The sequence below is a fragment of the Protopterus annectens genome, chromosome 3.part0 (genome assembly GCF_019279795.1).
Source record: "Protopterus annectens isolate FY-2018-M chromosome 3.part0, PAN1.0, whole genome shotgun sequence".
Classification (NCBI taxonomy): domain Eukaryota; kingdom Metazoa; phylum Chordata; order Ceratodontiformes; family Protopteridae; genus Protopterus; species Protopterus annectens.
This window is the reverse complement of record NC_056731.1, coordinates 1,096,232,961-1,096,253,380: the sequence shown is the minus strand read 5'-3', so window position 1 is coordinate 1,096,253,380 and position 20,420 is coordinate 1,096,232,961. Positions and strand designations below refer to the sequence as shown.

Genomic DNA, 20,420 nt, shown 5'->3' with positions numbered 1-20,420 from the left:
CCTTAAATTGAAAAAAGGAATGCTCTTGCCATGAAACAAGTAACAAAAGGAAATCGCCTTAAAAATCCAAGAAGAAATACTTTGCTTGGATACAGCAAATCCCAAAGATCTAGGATGAAAAGAAACTAACTGATGAGATTTTCTAATAACCTTAATCATGTCCAAATAAATCCTATGTTGCCTATGCATGTCCAACATATGTAGCAGCCTCTCACTGTCAGTTTGCAGAGAGGGGGAAAAATAGGCAGATTAGTGGATGGCTTAAGTGATAGCTCATTAACTAGCTTTGGCATAAAAGAAGGGTTAGTGCGCAAGGACACTCTGTCCTCATGAAAAATCAAAAAAGGAGGACAAGCCATAAGGGCCTGCAACTCAGACACCCATCTGGCAGAAGTAAGCGCTAACAAAAGAACAGCCTTCCAGAAATAATGTTGCAAAGAAGCTGAAGCAGCAGACTCAAAGGGAGCCTGAGTCAGCATCTCCAAAACAAAGTTAAGATCCCAGGGAGGAGGAACAGGCTTCCTGGGAGGTCTAGTATTAAGGACACCTTTAAGATACTGTTTCACCTCAAATCCAACAGCTAAAGGAGGAGAAAAAGGCAGACAAGCAGAGATCGTCGATAGGTGGGCCTTAGCAGAAGACTAAACCAAACCAGCATTGAGCAACTCACACAAATAAGAGAGAACCAAAGGAGCATCCTCAGTAAGTGGGTCCAGGTTATGTGAGAGACACCAAAAAGAAAACATTTTTCATTTGGATAAGTAAGATTTCCTAGTTGTAGGTTTCTTGGCCTCCTGCAGGATTTGCAGCACGTCCTCAGAAAAAAGGTGTCTTTGAGGAATTAAAATCCTATCACCCACAGCGTCAGTTGAAGCGTGGACAGGTGAGGATGGATAAGAGATCTCTTGTCTTGTGAGAGTAGATCCACCCTTTGAGGTAACTTGTGATGATTTCCCCTTGCTAGATGCAAAAGAAGAGGGAACCAGTGCTGTGGGGGCCATTAGGGAGTCACCAATAATATTTTGAGAGCATCCTGTTGAATTTTGAATAGGACCTTCTGAATGAGAGGAAGGGGAGGAAATGCATAAAGACACATCTCCTTCAAAGAGAATGAGATGGTGTGACCATCTTTCATAGCAGAGGTCCTGGGATTCTTGAACAAAACAGAGGAAGTTGTCTGTTCAGAGGGGAGGCAAAAAGATCCACTTGAGGAGTACCCCACTGGTGGATAATGTCCAGAAACACATCCCTCTGAAGTATCCATTCATGGGACTGAGTTAAGGACCTGCTCAGAGTGTCTGCCACAACTTTCTGACCAGAAGGAATATAAATTGCCTGAAGAGTCACTTGGCACTTGACAGCAAGATCCCATACCAGAAGTACCAACTGGCAAAGAAGATAAGATCTTGTTCCTCCCTGCTTGTTGATATACCACATCACTGTGGTATTGTCTGTGAAAACCTTGAGAGGCCTAGGAGAAAGAAGAAACTGAAAGGCCTGAAGAACCAGCAGAAGAACTCTCATCTCTTTGATACTGAAGTGCTCCTTCTGCTGATGAGGCAACTGCACCCCCCTGTACCTTTAGGGAGCCAAAAGTCATCCAGCATCCCATGTCTGAAGCATCTGTGAACAATTCCTGAGAGGGAAGAGAGGGGGGGTGAAAAGGGATCCCTGGATTCAGAAAAAACTGCTGAATCCACCAGTGAAGTTCCTGTCTGAGACATGGAAGAAGAGGAACTACAAATTCTAGAGGATGAGCATGTTAAAGCCACACTGACTTCAGAAACCAATGAAACTTTCTCACACGAAGTTTGGCCAGAGGGAGCATTGGAATAGTGGTTGCCATGAAGCGCAGAACTCTCAGAAACTCCCTGGTGGTAATGGAAGCCAGAGGAGGAAGAGTGTGAAAGAGAAATGAGAGTTAATGCCCTTGGAGGGGGCAGGGATGCAAGCATTAGCACAGTCTGAATCCTGCAACCCAGAAAAACATGATCCTGAGAAGGAGTCAGAGAGGACATTTTGAAATTTATAGTGAATCCCAGGCTGTGAAAAAGGGAGACGGCAAAATTAAGATTTTTCAAAAGGGTCTCTAGTGAGGATGGCTGAATCAGCAGGTTGTCCAAATAAGGAAAAATTTGGATCCCTTGAAGCCTGCAAAAAGCTGTCACAGGAGCAAAGCATTTGGTGAGCACCCTTGGGGCAGTAGAAAGGCCAAAGGGTAAAGCAGAGAACTGAAAATGCTGGAAGCAACAGAAAACAGACGCAGGTAAACAGATCAATGGTGTAAAAGTTACATTCAGACTGGCAGCAAAAAAGTTCTGTTTTTGGTGGGCTGACCATCACCTTTATGCCCTATGTTATGCAGTGAACGTTTGGTGACGTTTAGCATACCTTTAAAATAACAGGAATCTTTAGTAGACTGGCCAACTGTTGGGCTGCTGTGTCAGGGGAACCCATATCTTTTGAATACTGAAGCAGTAAATGTAAGGACATCAATGTTTCTGGTCGCTGTTTACCTGTGCTAGATGTGTATCTGAACTCCAAGCCCTTTCTGCAAGACATCCATACTTGGTCGTCCATAAATATAGTGTTTCTTTAAGCACAAACCAATCCTTTCTTCCTAAAGTGGCTTTCCAAATCAAGCTTAAATCAGGTCATCAGTTTACCCGTGTTCTTGCCTAAATTGTCAAACAAAGGAGAATATATGCTGCATCTTCTGGATGTTTATAGGCAGCTGAGGTTTTATTTATACAGAACATCGGATTTCAGAAAATGTGATCGTTTTTCTCTCTTTCCAACAACAAATTGGGTAAAGCAATATCTAAAGTGACTCTAGCCAAATGATTGAGTGATTGTACATCCTTTGTGTATAAAGAAAGTGGTTTAGCTTTATCAAGCCGCCTCAGATATATTCTACAAGATCGGTAGCCCACCTCTTCAGCCTTCTGATCAAGAGCTTCCATAGATCATATTTATGCAGTTGCTACTTGTTCCAGTGCCCGCACCTTTATTGCTCATTACGAGTTGGACATACTTTCCAGAAATAGGGCAGTATTTGGTTCTGCTGTACACTAGAATTCCCTTCCATGAGGACCACCCAAGGGTAATCTAGCTGGGGACTCTGCCCTTCGGTTGAGGAATGTATGAAAATGACATAATCAGATACAGAACTTATGTACTTGTCATAATGATGCATCAGTTTTGTCCATTTTCATTCTTCCTCAACTCCCATCCTCCATCCCCTTCCCTCTTTCTTAATGAGGCCTAAGGGATATATTTTTTGGAACTCGTCTCTTCCCGGTTTTGAGCTCCAGCCTTTCTGTATGTTCTTATCTTGTGTGTTTTTATAGTACAGTGTCTTGTACATGTAATTGTTAGAGCAGCAAACTTGATCTGAGGTGTACCAGGAGAGTGGGGGATTATTGATAAAGGGAAGAACTTGAGAGCTGGATCCGTGAGTATGTTAAAAGCGGCTGAGTCAGATCCAATATCAGATCTAAGACCTCATCAGTTGAGAAAGAATGGAAATGAACAACACATATACATCATTATGGTAAGTACATAACTTGCTTTCGTAGACAAGACTGGAAATTGAAAACAGGACTGCACCTACAGGCACGTTCCTTAATCTTCAAATGAAGTAAAATGAAACGGGGACATTTCTAAATCTTCAAATGAAGTAAAGTGAAACACATGCCATCTACATTGACACAGAGAAAAGTAGAGTACAGTCACATTACCCAACCTGTATGGGCCCATGATTCATTTCAACATTTTTTGGGTAAGACCTCTCCACCCTTAAAACATCCACCACTGATCCATGAGGATCCATTTGTTTACCCATTTGATAGATTTTTGGCTTATTCACTGAAATGACAGTGGGGTGCCACGAGTGATGGTAGTCTTCTGCAGTGGAATCAAGCATTTTTCCTTAAGGCCCAGCTCATCATACATTCCTCTTAGGCATTCTGAAGAGGGCATGCAGACTCAGCACTTTTTTCCTCTCCCTCGCGTGCCTAAGTACTGATTGAACTCTGTTTGGTCTCATGGCTTTATCGCTGTTTGCTGGTGGAGCTTGCCTGTTTTTCATTTTAAAATATAACTGTTGTGAGTTTTTATCTATAGAAATATAATCTATTTTAGGATATTTTTTGTATATTTTATATGTGTTTCATGAAATGCAAAACAAAAACTTATACAGAATAAAATGTTTTTCACTGAATTTCAGATATCAAAAGCTTTGGAAAAGCTATGTGAAACTACGCCACCTACTGGCCAATAGCCCTAAAGTGAAGCAGGCTGACAAGCAGAAGTTGGCACAACGAGAGGTATTTGTATTGTACTTGGTAGGAAAAAATGTAAACTTGAAAATCATAAACTAAGACTAATACTCTCAGATAGTCAACACAAATGCATCCTCCACTATGGTGCTGTACTTGCTTGCACTTAGCATGAGTGTTTTATGTTGAGTTTTTCCAGCCTTTATTGGTTTTCATTGTTTAAGTATGTATATATGGGTATGTATTGATTTGGGTACAGTTCTTTGTACAAGTTAAAACTAATATTAAAATTTGCTAACAAGGGTAGAACACTAATCACATTGTGCCAGTTTCAAGTTCAGCCCAGAAATAAGGGGAATAGACAAACAAGACATATTTGTAATAGACTGCATTGAAACAAATGATGTATTGAATGTGAGATAAAGGGATGATATGTATATATTTGAAGCAGAACACTCTACTCTTTGTTAATAATTAAAATACAGGTAAAATATGTTAAGTGTACAGTATTTACAACACAGTAGTTTGAAGTAGTAACCCGTAGACTACAATTCCTTCATACAAGGAAGGAAAACAGTAAGAGGAATGGAGAGAGAAAATAAAAAAAAAAGTGCTGCAGAGTTTCAGAAGTGTGAGTACAGAAGATAAAATAGTAATAGTTTTCTTTAATCAAGTGATTCAGCAAATGAAGTGAAAAAAAGGTGGGGAAAATCTGGTTATGGAAGTGAGGTGATGTGAACTGATGGAGGAGGCACATGCATTGAGCCTGTTTAAATAAATGTACTTTCAATTGGAATGGAAACTTGATGCGAGAGAGAGAATAGCATCCATGTTTTTTGCTCATTTTTATTGTTTGTCTGTTTTCATTTGTTTATTCTTGTTTTTCATATCATGCTCCCGTGACTTAAAATTTGTTGTATATTTTTCTGCAGTGTTTCAGCAGCATAGTCATCTGGTACATAACTTCTGCTGAGCATTTTTCAGTTTTGATTTGATTAATTAGCTTTGATGTTTTGTCATTTTAAGGAATACTCAACAAATATTACAGGTATGTGTAAAATGATAAGATAACATAATTACTAGAGGTGGTTTAAGCATGAAATTATGTGTATATTAATCGCAGTGAATATAGGAATAGTCATCATAAAGGTAGTTACTGTATCCATAAGCTGCACACTTCATGACAGTGAAGCTTGTACAGATCACTCACCATTTTGGGGTCAAGGGGTGCAGCCAGAAGTTTCCTTTTTGTAGTTGAATATTCCTGTTGATATCCTTCCCAGTATATGGTTGATATCTTGCTCTGTCTTTGCTCCATTTCTTTGCTGAAAAATACATTTGCATTTACACATTTTTATAAGCAGACTGTATAAAATGTGTAATATGAAAATTAGTTGTAAGTAGATACTAGTCATTGGTCTTTTACCGTATGTTTTGTGTGTGGTATTGTAAAGGTGTTCTTACATTTGAGTACATTTTTAGTACCCATTCAGAATGTATATCGGTCCTTTTAGAAGAAATGATCACTTGTGTCTTATCTTCATCAACATTGTCTTTTTAACATAAGAAGAGACACGTTCTTTCCAGTCTAGAGAAAGTGAATGTAGATATCACTCTTTTAACTTATTTGTTGACTGGCTAAGCCCACTAAACACAATTGTCCCTTTTCAATGATGACCTGGGAGTATTGTCTGGTTAAGTGACTTACTCAGAGTCGCACAGTAAGCAATGGGAGGTGGAAGCAGAAAGAAGCTCATTTTAGTCCCCCTCACTAACAGCAAGAAGAAGTTCTAACCCTTAAGCTTAGAACTTCAAATTGTGTCCTCCTTTATTATCCAGAATTGGCAGTGCTTGCTGTGTGCATCAACTTACAGTCGTGTCAGCAACCAGATAAGTATTTACATCAACTACAACAACATTTTTACAAATCTTTGTTAAATGCTCTGTATTGCATCTGTGGTAGAGGTGTCAGTGTAAGCTTAAAAAGCTTTAGGCTTCAATGCATCCCTCCAGCACTTTGCCTGGTGGCCCCACTACTGACAACCCAGGTGACTCATTTGTTCTTACAACTAAACACCATTGGCACCATCACTTTCTACTATCATTTTCCATTTTATTTTTTCATCATTTGTTGGGGATTCTGCTGCAGTGGAATGGTTGTGACAAGCCAAGATTGTACCAATCAGAGTTGAGTCTGTCTCATTTTTAGGACAGGGTTTGGACATCTCTCCTCATTCATCAGAATTAGACAGGTGTTTTTGTTTGTGCCTTGGCTTTAGTGTTGTCGTCTTCTGGTTTGGCCTGTCAAGGTTCCAGATCTCCCTGCTCTTGCTAGCAGCAAGGATAGTGGTTAGCCTTGGACTTTTTGACAGCTTAGTATCAGTGGTCTTCACCATGACTGTAAGACCATGACTGTGTCATTTTCTTTCCAGTTGTGCATCGCATTTGGCTGTTTGCTGTCCTTATAGGTTGTCCAGAATCCCGAGACTTCCCAAGTTTTGGCCACTGCAACTGAAACCTGCAAGGAGTTGCACTGTCTTATAGTATGACCAACAGCTGCTAGACCTGCCTGGTGGTGGTGGTGGTGGTGGGGGGGGTCATACAACTTAGGCAGTTCTTTGCATTGTAGTCACATACAGCTGCTTTATTTTCTGCTGATGCCTTTTGTGGTACTGGCTCATTTGCTACCTTTTTTATGTGTGGAGCTATACATTTTACTTGCCTGTTGTTCAGCCCTTTATAGGTTCATAAGTTCATAGATGGCTATTGCCTAATGGCCCTAGAGCCCTTACAAGCCTAGCCATGTTTATCCCATGTTGCCCCAGTTGCCACTGGTTAGTTGAGTGACATTTACAAAGCGAGTCTGTGGTCAGTACCAACTTCCCCTGTCCATGAGTGACATGGGTGCCACCCCAGAATGAATTTGCTGTCACCATCCATTTATCTAGGAGGAGTGGCAGTCTCTGGGAATGAACCTGTGTGTCCGCCATGTTCTGTTCATGTCACAGGTTTGGTTAGGATCCCTAGAACTAGTGACTCTTGTGCTGTTTAATTTACAATTCTGCATAATTTCCATTAGGGCAGGGTCAGAGACTGCCCTGTAGTCTAGTTGTAGGTCGCCTCTCAGCAGCATATAGAATACAGATTACAGTGACAGGACTTTCAGTCTTTCTATATAGGTCTTGGTTTGGCCCTGTATCTTCTTGGTGAGAATCCGCTCTCCAGTCTTGTTGCAGGTGTCTGGTGAGGTACATGAAAAAGTAGCATCGTACTCGATTATTGGTCTGATGAGGGGCTGAGTACAATGGAGTTCTAACATCCCTAGATTTGAATGCGATACATTTACTTATGAGATGTGCTACATAGAAGGCTTTCCTTATCACTGTGGAAACCTCTTGGTCGAAGTTCAAATTGCTATCAACCTGTGTGCCCAGATCACGTACTACTGAGTTTGAGCATATGGGAGTGCTGTCAGTAGTGTAATTAGCAGGGGATTCAGCTTTTGTAATAATAATACATTTTTGCATTAATCTTTAATCCTTGGCTTTGGCACCAATCATTTGTCTGCATAACCCTTTCTGCCATGTGTTAATGTCTTTGGGGGATTCTGTGATTGCACCCAGTTTGCAATCATCAGTTATCTTGGTCAGTCATAGACCATCTGTGTTTGCCTGGACTTCTGAGAAACAAATTCCCAACAGTAAAGTGCCCAGCACAGATTCCTGTGGTGACTGGTCTACAGCTAGAGGTGAAGTCACCGAGTTTGACGTATGTGTTCTGTTGATGAGCCAGTTGGCTACCCATCTAGTGATGTAAGGGTTGATTCTCAGTTGGGAGAGTTTCTCTTTGATACCTGAGTGGGGGATTATGTCAAATGCCTTGGCTAGGTCAAGGTTGGTGCTATGCACTGTCTTTCCTTCATCTAGGGCTGTGGTGACTTTCTCGAAGAAGTCTAACAGGTTTTATAAGCATGATCTACCCTTAACGAATCCAAACTGAGTTGGGTCTAGAGTTTGGAGGTCACCTATGGCCTTCTTGATAAGGGCCATAATGATTCTTTCCATGGCCTTGCAGATAAGGCTAGTCTGTAGTTGCTAAGGTCACTTGATGGCCCTCCTTTGTATAGGGGGATTACTGCTGCAGTCCTCCATTCTGCTGGAATATAGCAAGTTCTCAGGCCGTGGTTAGAGAGAGCACCAAGTGGGTGTGCTAGGTCATGTTTTTAGATTACAGCAAAAAGCTTGAAACCAAGACCAAGTAAAAAGTATAATCCAAGGCAGCGAAGAGCAGCAAGAAACAGCGATGAAGCCAAAGGTAATCTCCACAAAAAGTTTATTCAAACACACAACATAAATTTCTCCAAGTCCTTCTCTCAAACACACGACATAAATTTCTCCAAATCCTTCTCTCAAGCGCTTTCGCTCAGTGCAATACTGAGCTTTGTCAAGATAAAAATGCAGGGCAGAACAACCTTATTTGTAAGTCTCTTAATGAGATCATGTGCTTCGTTAATTAAAACCAGTCAAGTTACAATTAAAATTAATTGGTGACCAATTTAAAATTAAACAGCAAGATGTTGTATGAAATACATAAAATCCTAAATAAAATACCTTTTGTTAAATATGTTATAGTTGAAAAATGTTATTTAAAAGATATGTCATTTGAAAATCACAAAGCATTCGTGTATAAATAAATAAATATTGTTATATGTTAATGTCCCATGAAACCACATTTGTAGTGATTGATTCTTATAACACTGTTTAGTGTGCAATAAATATTACAATGGGGTACCACGAATAAATGATGTGAGTAATAAATAGTAATAGATAAAAATCAAATGTTAAAAATACAAGAATTAAAAATAAAAATAATAATCAAGTATTAAGTGTTCAAACGTTGTTACATAGATTATATTCCCTATACTCAGAATAAATATAAATATAAAATACAAATAATTTGATACAAATAAGTAATGTTGATAATCTCTTACTAAATGCTGTATGCTATAACTTAGCTCTTCTTAGTTTTAAAACACTACTTAAATTTGTGTAGTCATTTAACCCTGGCCATTTAGCTGCATCCAGTCTTAGTTGCCATATAAGCTCCCTATATTCCAATTTAGTCTCCCAGTCACCCCCTCTCTTGTCGGGTGTTATCTGGTCTAACACAATGAACTTGATTTCCATATCTGGGCAGGACAAAGAGTGTTTATAAAAAGCATTGGTCTCTTTTTTCTTGGAAATATCGTAGAAATGCTCATAAATTATTCTCTTTAGAGTCCTTTCTGTTTTCCCAATATAGAAACTTTGACATTTAATACATGAGCCTAAATATACAACATATTTTGCATTGCAGTTAAAATACCCATTAGACCGGAATAGATATTTCCTAGATGGGATGTATATACTATGATCATTCAACATAGCAGTGCATATTGCATATTTTTAATTCTTGTATTTTTAACATTTGATTTTTATCTATTACTATTTATTACTCACATCATTTCAAATGACATATCTTTTAAATAACATTTTTCAACTACAACATATTTAACAAAAGGTATTTTATTTAGGATTTTATGTATTTCATACAACACCTTGCTGTTTAATTTTAAATTGGTCACCAATTAATTTTAATTGTAACTTGACTGGTTTTAATTAACGAAGCACATGATCTCATTAAGAGACTTACAAATAAGGTTGTTCTGCCCTGCATTTTTATCTTGACAAAGCTCAGTATTGCACTGAGCGAAAGCGCTTGAGAGAAGGATTTGGAGAAATTTATGTCGTGTGTTTGAGAGAAGGACTTGGAGAAATTTATGTAATGTGTTTGAATAAACTTTTTGTGGAGATTACCTTTGGCTTCATCGCTGTTTCTTGCTGCTCTTCGCTGCCTTGGATCATGTTTTTAGATTGTTTAATAGGCAGCCTGGGATGTTATCCAGTATCTGGTCCCATTGAAGCCATGTTTTTGGCCTTGAAAAATCACAGATATCACCTGTTTTCTAGAGAGATAATAGGCTGTGGAATGGTGGCAGGTATGCTTTGGGATATTGCTGGTGGGGACGGGGGGGGGGGGTGAAATTACCATCAGATCTGTTAGCTAGCAGGTTGGCAGTTTCCTTTAGTATAGTATGAGTGGTACCATCCACTACCAGTTTGGCACATAGCTGGGCACTCCATTTCAGATTTCGGACATAGTTGAACAATGCCTGTGATTATCCTTAGCTAGGGATGCTATTTTAGCTTCGTAATTTGCTTTGGAGGACTTGACAATATTTCTGATTTGTTTGTTTAAGCTGTGGAGGGAATTCTTCCTCTGCTGAGTCAGTTCCCTCAGATTCTAAGACATTTGTTTCTTTCTGTTGTTATATAACCTTTTTATACTTGAGGTCCACCGGGGTTGCTTGTTTTTTTTGGGAGTACCTGGTTTTGACTTGGTCAGGTGCATCTGAGTCTAAACAGCTGTTTAAGTGGTTATACAGAGCATTTGTATGCACCTCTGCGTTGGAGTCTGTGTTGTCTGTGATTAAGGAGGATTTTAAACTTTTTATACTCCTGCTTAGTAGGAGGTAGTTTGTTTTGAAAAAAAAAAGTTTTTACCTTTCTGCTCCTAAAGGGGTATCAGGCCTTATAGTTACATTGAATGAGACTTATTTATGGTCCGATCTTACCAGGGAGGGCATCACACAGGGTGGATTGCAGTGACCCCCCCCCCCCACCATGTTTGTGAGTACTATGTGTAGGACATTTGAGCCCCTTGTGGGGATGCTGTCTGTTCCAGAGAATCTGTACTGACAAAATCCAAAAACCTCTGGGCCGGCATGTTTGTGGTTATATACGTTTCCCACTTGATGAAAAGATAGTTATTCACCTGTGACCAAGGTGTTTGGCTGTATGACAAGTGACTCCAGTAAGTCCACGTACGCTTTTAATGGTTCATGGTGGGGGGCCTATAGCTAGCAATGATGTTGTAGGGTGTTTTGCCTATTGTTAATTTGACATGGAGTTGTTTGAGAGAGTCATTCTGTTTGACCAGTCTCTAGGTGTTTTTGGCCCTAATGAACATGGATACACCTTCATCTCTGGTTCTTTCATGTTCAGCTTGTGGTCTGAACTTGTGGAAGATATTGTAGCCTTGCACAGCCAGAATGTGTTTTGTGGCTTTGAATCATGTCTTGGTGACTCTACAGATATTAGCATCTTCCAAGGTGAGGAGTGCTTCCAGGGAGTGCAGTTTCCTGTCTAGACTGTTAGCATTAAGTAGCAGAAGCTTGGGTTTGTCTTGAGAGGATTTTGTTATGTTGGAAGGTTTGTGTTTTTGACGTTGCCTAAAAAAGCACTATAGGGGTGGCAGAAGCCTTTGCCAGTATCTGAAAGCCTAGAGGAGGAGATAGGTGCAGGCCATCTCTGTCAAAGCAGCATGGCCTGTCGACCATGTCTTCCAAGGCTAACAAGTACTGGAGCCCCTTGGACTGACACCAGAAGTTAAGCCAGTTGTTAAAGTTGATCATTTTTTTGCTTATATTGTGGCATCATCCTAGGTGAAGGTAGTATGCTGTTTAGGGCTATACTTGTTGCTGTCTGGGACACACAATCTGAGAATTCAGTTATGTCTGTCTTCATGTAGTCCAGAACATTCATCCCAGCATGGACTATGACAGAGCCGTAACGGTGCTTGTTGAGTGACTTGAGTGTTTGTGTGACTTAACAGATCCTGGCACCTGACAGGCATCTAACCGTGATCCTTTCCTTGTCCAGCCTGGTGAGGGGGACATCTGTGTGTCTCACTATGGATTTGCCTATAACCAATACATTTGGTTTGGAAGTGTTTTACGTTAAGGGCTTATTTGTTGAGACACTGGTGTGTGTGGAGTTGTGTAGTGGTTTCTGTTTGCTTGCGGTGTTTGCAAGTGGTGTATGTTTGGGAGGTCTCCGATCTTTTAGTAGGCTTCTAGTGAGTACCTCTGCATATGTGGGTTTGTGTGTTGTGTCCTTTATTGTGTGTGAGAAGTAAAGTGTGTGTGCTGACAAACCTGTTTGATGTCTGGTTTGTTGTTACGTGAGAGTATTGCCTCCCATTCCATATTGTAATTGCATCTCTCACGTAGAGTATTTGAGGAGTAAGTAGCTGTCAGTATACATGAGACAATTGCTACATTGCCTCAGAATGCCCATGCAATCAGGCTGGACGGAGAGATGATGGGAAACTGTCCATCCATTATAGCAAGTTTTTTACTATTTGTAGTATTAGGGAGGAGAGTATGGTAGTTAACCTGACTTTGCTGTAAGACTACCAGAGAGACTTATTTTTGTGAAGGCTAGGGATGCCGAGTATGGCAGCTCTGCTCAGTGCGCAACTGATTTCCCCCTAGTACAGCAGGGAAGCATGGCAGGGTTCTACTGATAGTTGTCTAGGGAGAACTATGTTTTAAGGCTTTTGCATCTATACAAGGAACCTCTAACCCTTGCTAAGTGAAGCGCAGCAACGAGCACACATGAGACCTAAATACAAGCCAAAATAAATACTTTTAAACTTAACTACCAATAGGAAAGCACACAATGAGTCTTTCTCCAGCAATCTCCAACTCAGATGAGGCTAGAGCTACACACTTTTGCCACAAGGGTGCAGGGAAGCTTTCCTAATGTAAGATGACTGGTTTACTGCTCAAGTGCAACAATAACAGTCTAAATTCAACATTTCCGAATCTAGTCTATGATGTCTAGGGCAGCAGAACAGTTCAAGTGCATAAATAATGCAGGCGCAAACAGTAAAAAGGCAAAAATAAAGCAACAATTTCATAAGATACAATCAGAAAAGTGCAGTAGAATCACAAAATATATTTATTTTTTATCAGCTGTGGATGCTTTGGATATCAGCAGAAACACACTGGACCTCTGGCTAAGGACGTCAGATGTAAGGCACATGAAGTCCTGATGGGTCAGCCTGGGAATAGGTGCAGTTTTGGGGGTCTAAGTTCATCCTCTGGACTAGAATGTAGCTATATTCTTCATGGTATTGCATCATGCCTTTTGATGTGGGTATTAATTTGTGATTTGAGGAGTCTGTAGCAGCTGCTCATGTTGCATTTCAGACCTCTTCTGATGTCAGTCCCTTGTCTCAGGAGTCTTTATTGACTGACAGTTTCTCACCCCAACCAGGTGGGATTCTCCTTTCTTCATACTGTGGTGACTTACCTTGACTACGTTTTGGTTTTGGGTCAGTATATTTTCTTTATGTGGTCTTTTTGATTGAGGGCAGTGCTTTTGACCATTGTGGCAATGGAGTTTAGCTTTTTTACTGCCTCCCTGTTTTGACTATGCATGCAGTCTATAGTTCGGAGCTGTATCAGTCAGGAACATTAGGCTGTTCATCCTTTCAGGGAGTAGCAATCATTTGGAGCTTTGCTGTGGTCTTCAGTTGTACTTCTTTAGCAGTTCTCATGTCTGTGGGTGAGAAATGCTAGCAGTTTTTTTCTGAAACACTCCTCCATTCCACCTGTTAAGTTGTAGCTGAAGTGACAGTTTCTGGACTTTTTAAGATCAGCCCTTCTGCCACCAAGAGAATCAGAGCCCTCCCCTTATCATGCACGATCAGCAAGGTGAAAATGGGAGATGAGATATCTGTGTTCTGTTTTTTGTGTTCTTTCATTAATCTGTTTGATTTCACATTACATGTTAGTGTTCAGGGAGGAGAATTAAGCTTATTCTTGGTGCTTGGTGGTCAAGTAGGGTTTGCATTCTGACTTCCATTTTTAGGGTGGTACAGAATACCTTCCCCAGGCTTGGCCAGGGATGTCCCCCTTTATTTTCTTTTTACAGACAGCTCCACCTAATGGTCTGACCCAAGAATTGCCACCCCTCCCCCCAGCCCACTAGCCTGTAAGTTGAGGTAGTGGTGGATTGAAGCTATTGGGAAGTTTTCCAGTCCTGCTTCCAAGAAGTAATTTTTCTCTGTTTGAATAGATAAATACACTGTGTTGATCCCATTTGGACAGGTACAAATTCCTTAATGTTTTAATAGCATGTATGCTTGGATGTCAGTTTTTCCATCAGTCTTCAGCTCTTAGTTCCTGATTAGGACTGAGTCCTAGCTCTAGCTAGTTGACCTTTTTTGAAGAGGTGCATCTTCTGCATCCCTCCTCCCATCAGGTGACTTGATCTTCATGTTCAACATGAGGTATTGATTGTATGCTGTTGGACCTGTGGTTCGAGAGGTGTTGGACTTTATACTTGGGTAAACACTCTTCCTATTAGCTCCTTTTTAGTAGTGTATTCCTACATGTCAAGCTCACAGGTGTGGGAGTATCCTTTGCCCCCTTTCTCTACCTCTTTTTTTCCCTAACACAATCCATTCATCTTTCTATTTCTTTGTAGGGTGTAAACAGGGGTGTTGTGGGTGGAAAAAGTGGAACTAATAACCAAAAAGAGGTCTGATCATTCCCTGATGGTCCACCACTTTTTCATGTATTTGCTGATGTGGCTGCATTGTTTTAGCTAGGTAGATCAGTGTTTAGTCTCTGTTTCCAGGGAGGAAAGACCAGTTAGGTATATTTTAACTGTTTGACATCATTTGTTGGCTTTGCACTCTAGCCTTCACTCGCATCAGAGTCTGCTACTCTTCGGGTATAGCTACCTTCAGTGTTTGATGTAGTCTGTTTTAGTGCAGATGTGATCACCATAAATTTTAGTCTGCAGTACTCCGTTTCTCTAGGCATTATTATCTCCAGTAAACAGTAAATTTATAGAAGTCGGCCTTTGTCTGGCTAGACTTTTTTTTTCTACGGTCATTCCTTTGAATTTTTTTCTGGTGTAATCCTTTGGTTCTTTCCCATGGCTTCCTGAGTGGTATTCAACCTAACAGTAGAATCCGCCAAGGATGGTCTTTGCTGTTAGATATATCCGATACCATTTTACTTTATATGTAGGTCTCTGAGAGGACCCTTTTTGATGGATTGGGTGTACTCTCCTGCTGTCCATTTCTCTAGGCAGACTGTTAGCTTCGTCTCCAAGTTGGACATTAATATATTGGTGTACATGTTTGAGGCACTAAGGTTAGCAAAGTGTTCCTTCTTACTGTGCATTGGATGATCATCAAAGTGGAAGGTGACTTGGTGAGAACGAGGGAGCAACTGTGCTGCTGTATTCAACGTATGGCATTAAAACTTACAGTGTCATAGGCATACCTCTTTCCTCAAGCATGGTCTCTTCTAGAGAAAGACAGTCAATTATTATAGGTGGAGAGGATAAGCCCATCTGTCAGAATCTGTTATTTTATTACTTTTATCCTGTAATACTTGATCTTTTCTGCTTTGGATCTTCTGTTGTTTTATCTCATTCCAGCTGATTTTTTTTTACTTCGTATGATCTTTGGTTGTGATAATGCATATCCTGACTTGGTTTGTGAGTCTCAACCATCACCTTTATCCACTTCTGATTTTGCTGTGTGCCAACTCTGTTCTTGTAGCAGTTCACTTGCAGCTCTTTAGAAATACTGTGTCTGCTGTTTTCTTTGTCTCTTACTTTTGGATGTATATTTTTAAAAATTCCCTTCTGCTTTTAGTAGTTTGGACAGTCCCTGCAGTTTTGTTTTTAGTCTCCTTCCTGTCAGCAGTTGCACTGGAGATAGTCATATATCCCAAGTGGATAAGTGATGATATGCTTCTAAAGATCCACACAGCCAGTTAAGAAGCACCTCTTAGCAGTTTATGCCACCATCTTAACTATGACTATGATATTGAAAATTAAAATATATATTTTTTTCAGAATTCCACATCATTGTAAATCTGTAAAAATGATAAAAAAATTCTGGGCCGTTATCTAGACTCAGCAGTTGTATTGGAATAATCATATACCCCAGGTGGATCAAGTGATATGCTTCTAAGGGGCCACACAACCTGTTAAGGAGCACTGCCTAACAGTTTGTCACCATCTTAACTATGACAGATGGTATTTACAATTAGAATTATTTTTTTCAGAATTCCAGCCCTCTTTAAATCTATGAAAATAAAAAAAGTCCGAACCATTGCCTAGACTCAGCCAGTGTGAGGTATTTTGCCAGGCAACTATTGATCTGAACTTTTTTTTTTTTTTTTGTACTACTTCTGGGTTCCATGTTGTGACATCCCAGCTTTAAATAACATTGTAATATCTGCATATAGTTTGCTACTCATATTAAAGTGCATATTCTTACTTTTTACCAATGTTTCTGGAAGTTTATGTTCACATTTCATCAGTATAATTATTTTATTGTCTTTATTCATCTGTATCTAGCACTGGTATTGCTTCATTTATAATTGCAATAAAAGTAAGGAAAGGTGACTTGCTTTTATATCTGAAAACTAGTTTGCATTGTTCTGTAACAAGAACTGTGATGGAGTGGTATTGTTTAGGACTTGTTTTCTGCTTTGTACCTGTTACTTGCCAGGATAGACTCCAGCTTCTCTGTGACTTGAGCAGTGTAAACTCTGTATTGGAAAATGAATGAATAATTAATTTTACAACAGCTTTGTAAAATTTTCCTGAAAGCATAACATTTCCTTGCTTTGAAACTGCAGCACACCTTGTGCATTAGGTCCTTTATCTGACACTGAATAGTGTTTCATAGCTGTTCATCATATTGATCACTGCTGTAGTATTAGCTATATGGATTATATGCTGACCCCCCCCCCCCCGGCTTTTCATGGAAGAAGCCAAAACTGCTTATTCATTATTCCAGCTGACTGAGAATGCCATATTCTTTATTAAGTTTGAGAGGCATCTGTTGGAAACCCATTTGATATCTGGAGCTCCTTCTAAAAAGAGCAGGGTGGATACTGCTATGAAGAATTTGACTACACTGATTTTGATGCTGATAAACTGGCTTATGTAGGTAAGTTCCCATCAGTAGAGGACCTAGGTTCAGATACTAAAGGCACCCAATTCTCTTCTTCTCCACCAGAGGACTTTTCTTTTAGGACACTCTTCACAGAATGAATGAGAACTTCCAGTGGGAATCCAAGTAGTACTTTGAAGCTAACAGAGGTAAAGGACATTCACCGGTGTCTTTGGCCACTAACAATTCTGAAGATGTGTTTTGAAATGCATCATTAGAGCCTGACTCCCTACCTCATGCTCCTAAGAAGCTTTACTTATTTTGCAGGGTTAAAGACTCATATGCAAATCGGTAGAGAAACCTGCTGGCTGAGCCAGATGTGATGTCACCGAGTCTTAGCAGAGGAGCATTCTTGGCTCCTTCCATGAACTGTATCACAAATAATAAAGAACAGAACCCCTGACAGATTTTTAAAAGGGTATGTGCACTGCTGCTTCCGTTTCCTTCAGGGCCTTAAATTGCCAGTCTCTCACGCTGCCTTATCAACAATCCCTTTTGGACCAAATGAGGACTAAGGTAAATGGGATTGAAGGTAAGAATCTGAGAAAAGAGTTGCTTGACTTTTATGACCTACCTTTGCTTGTTAATGAATGCTGTAAGAAATGTAGTTATAATGCTGTGAAAGTGTCTTGTAGGGCAGCAGCTTCAGGGTTAGTAATTAGGAAACCTGACTGGCTGAGGACTACACCCCCGCTAGACACTTTGAAGACGGAGATCCTCAATGTCCTTTTGAGTAATGATCTCATCTTTGGTCTCCCAACTCATTTGTATTCAAGAAACAACAGAAAAAGGGTAAAACCACTAAGAGAGGCAGATATTTCAGAATGTAGTGCCTTGATTTACCAGACATTTTCCTGCCAAGACCTGACCCTCCAACCACAGCCAGGAGCTCACCAGATCTGGTAAATGAGGAAAAAGGAAAGTTCAAAAAAGGAATGGCAAGCAAAACCTTGGAAGAAGCTTGAAGAATCAGAGGGTCTAGACCCCCAGTAGGATCAGCTGTGATTCATCTTGGCTGCCCACAAGTTCCCCTGAGACCATATCAACACTATCCTTTCCTTCTTCAAACATGTTCTCCATCCTCCCCTCCAAAACTTGGAAGGAACTTGTCTTTCTTTATAAGAAGTTGGGAAGAGATTATTCAAGATGATGCTAAACATAAGAGACAGGTGCAATCTTCAGTTCTTAGATTTCTTAGGATTCTTGGCAGATTGCATTTTGATAGTCCGCTTAGCATGCCTGCACATGAGAAAATTCCAGTGGTACTTAAAAAAGGTAGTGCCAGCACATACACCCTCTGAAGATCAAGTTTTCCCTGCTGCTTTGGATAAAGAAAGATGTCATGGTGGACCCGGCATTTTGCCAAGATTAGGATATCTTTCCGGGCCCCTCGGCCTATAATGATCCTCACCACACTCCTTAGACATAGCATAAGAAGCTCATATGAGAAAGAAACAAACAAATAAATATCAAGGAGATAATGGCCCTCATTCTGCCTGTCAAAGCCTTTTCTCTAATGAAAGAGGAAATGTTGCAAGGGGCAATGCTGAAGTCATTTGGTACATAAGCAGGGAGGGACTTGCTTCTCCTTACTCTGCACACTGTCCATGCAGGCTTGAAATATAGCCATAATGGAAGGAGTTTTCCTGATGCCAACATGCACTCCTTTAGTACCAGAATGTGGTAGCAGATAGGCTGAATAGACCTTAATCACCCGTAGTAAATTGCTGTTGCACAAGGAAACCTTTCTAGACTTCACTAGGAAATGAAGTGCAGCATTCATAGACTTGTTTGCTTCCCATGTGAACAGGCAGCTGAGACAGTTGCTCCAGGAGACAGTATGGACAGATGCCTTCTCCCTGAACTGGAGAGATCATTTCTTGCACGCTTTCCTCCCATACTTTTGATCTCCACAGTTCTGAATAAAGTAAAAAGAAGAGGCTAGAAATTATTTTCATTGGTCCCTTTTAATCATGACAGCAATAGCTCCCTCTCCTGTATAACCTAGCAAGAGGGGAAAAAAATGTGTTGCCTCAGTGGGCAGACCTGCAGACTCAACACAGGGTCACTGTTGAACTCCAGCCTGGCCACAGTGAGGCCTACAGCCTTGGATGGTCTTGTGTTAATCCTATGCAAGTGCAGATTTTCAGAGGGTGTGCTAAATATTGTGAAGGTGGCTAGGAAACCCAGTACTAGAAATCTTATGTAGCAAAGTGAAAGAGATTCTCCTGGTACCAATCCAGGAACCTTGATTCCAGAAAGTTTAGAGTTGCATTGGTCCTGGAATATCTGCCATATCTCTAATTCTCATGTTTGGCTTGCACATCTGTAAAAGTACATTCTTCTGCTATTTCAACCTGTGTAACCATGTAACTCCTTTGTATTTCAAACCATCTGTTAATCGATTCTTGATGTGAGTCATCCATCTCAGACCTCCTAGGGAGCAGATTGCTCCACTATGGGACCTCAACTCTGTATTAGAAATCAACCCTACCCTTCTTTGAACCAGCATTCTCTCCTCCTTTTTGATTTCTCTGTCTTGGTTATAGTAACATAAACTAGGTGAGTTTCAGAACTCTTAAGCTTTGAAGTGCAAAGTGTAAGAACCTTTCCTGGTGTTCCTCCAGGACTGAATGCTTTGCATACTGATCCCTGCTTTATGCCAGAGGTAGTTTCTGAGTTGACTCTTAACCAAGGCCATACAACTTTCAGTCTTTTATCACAAGCCACAAAGCTGATATGAGAGAACTTTGCATTCCGTTGATGTCCATATGCAGCTAAGACTATTTATACAGAAGCAAAGACTTGATAAGTTGCACAGTCCTCTGTACACAACATTTCCAAACTTTATAGTTTGGAAACTGCATTGAAAGACAGGGTAGGATTGGCATAATCTGTCCTGTAGTCTCATTTTCAAGTGACCACACCTTCTCCCCTAAATCTCACTGTTGTGAGACTACTCCTAAGACGTGAGGACTGTAACGTTAAATACTGTGATGAACATAGCACATTTGTACTAGGAACTTACTATGAATTCTAATGTTGGAGTAGTTTCATTGTTACATTCCAAGATCCCCCTGTCTATCCACCTTCTTTTGTGCTCTGTTTAGTTTACACTAGCTTTGTGGTTGAGATGCCATCTTTAGTCATAGATCATACCTTCTCCTCCTATGCCTTGTCAGGCCCTGTCTGTCTTTTGTTGTCTGTCTTCCTGAAGAGTTTGGATTGGGGAATTTTGGGGTGGGCTTGGGCCAGTGGTGGAGGTTC

At 40.3% G+C, this 20,420-nt stretch overlaps 1 protein-coding gene across 5 annotated transcripts in view; it reads left to right on the top strand.

The window, feature by feature from the left end:
- DROSHA (drosha ribonuclease III) overlaps positions 1 to 20,420 on the top strand; it is a 3,547,421-nt gene that overhangs the window by 1,622,193 nt on the left and 1,904,808 nt on the right. For all 5 annotated transcript variants that reach the window (XM_044065333.1, XM_044065331.1, XM_044065329.1 and 2 more), the window contains exon 16: positions 4,229 to 4,328. In XM_044065333.1, the coding sequence (XP_043921268.1) occupies positions 4,229 to 4,328 (100 nt within the window). The remainder of the gene's footprint in view (positions 1 to 4,228; positions 4,329 to 20,420) is intronic.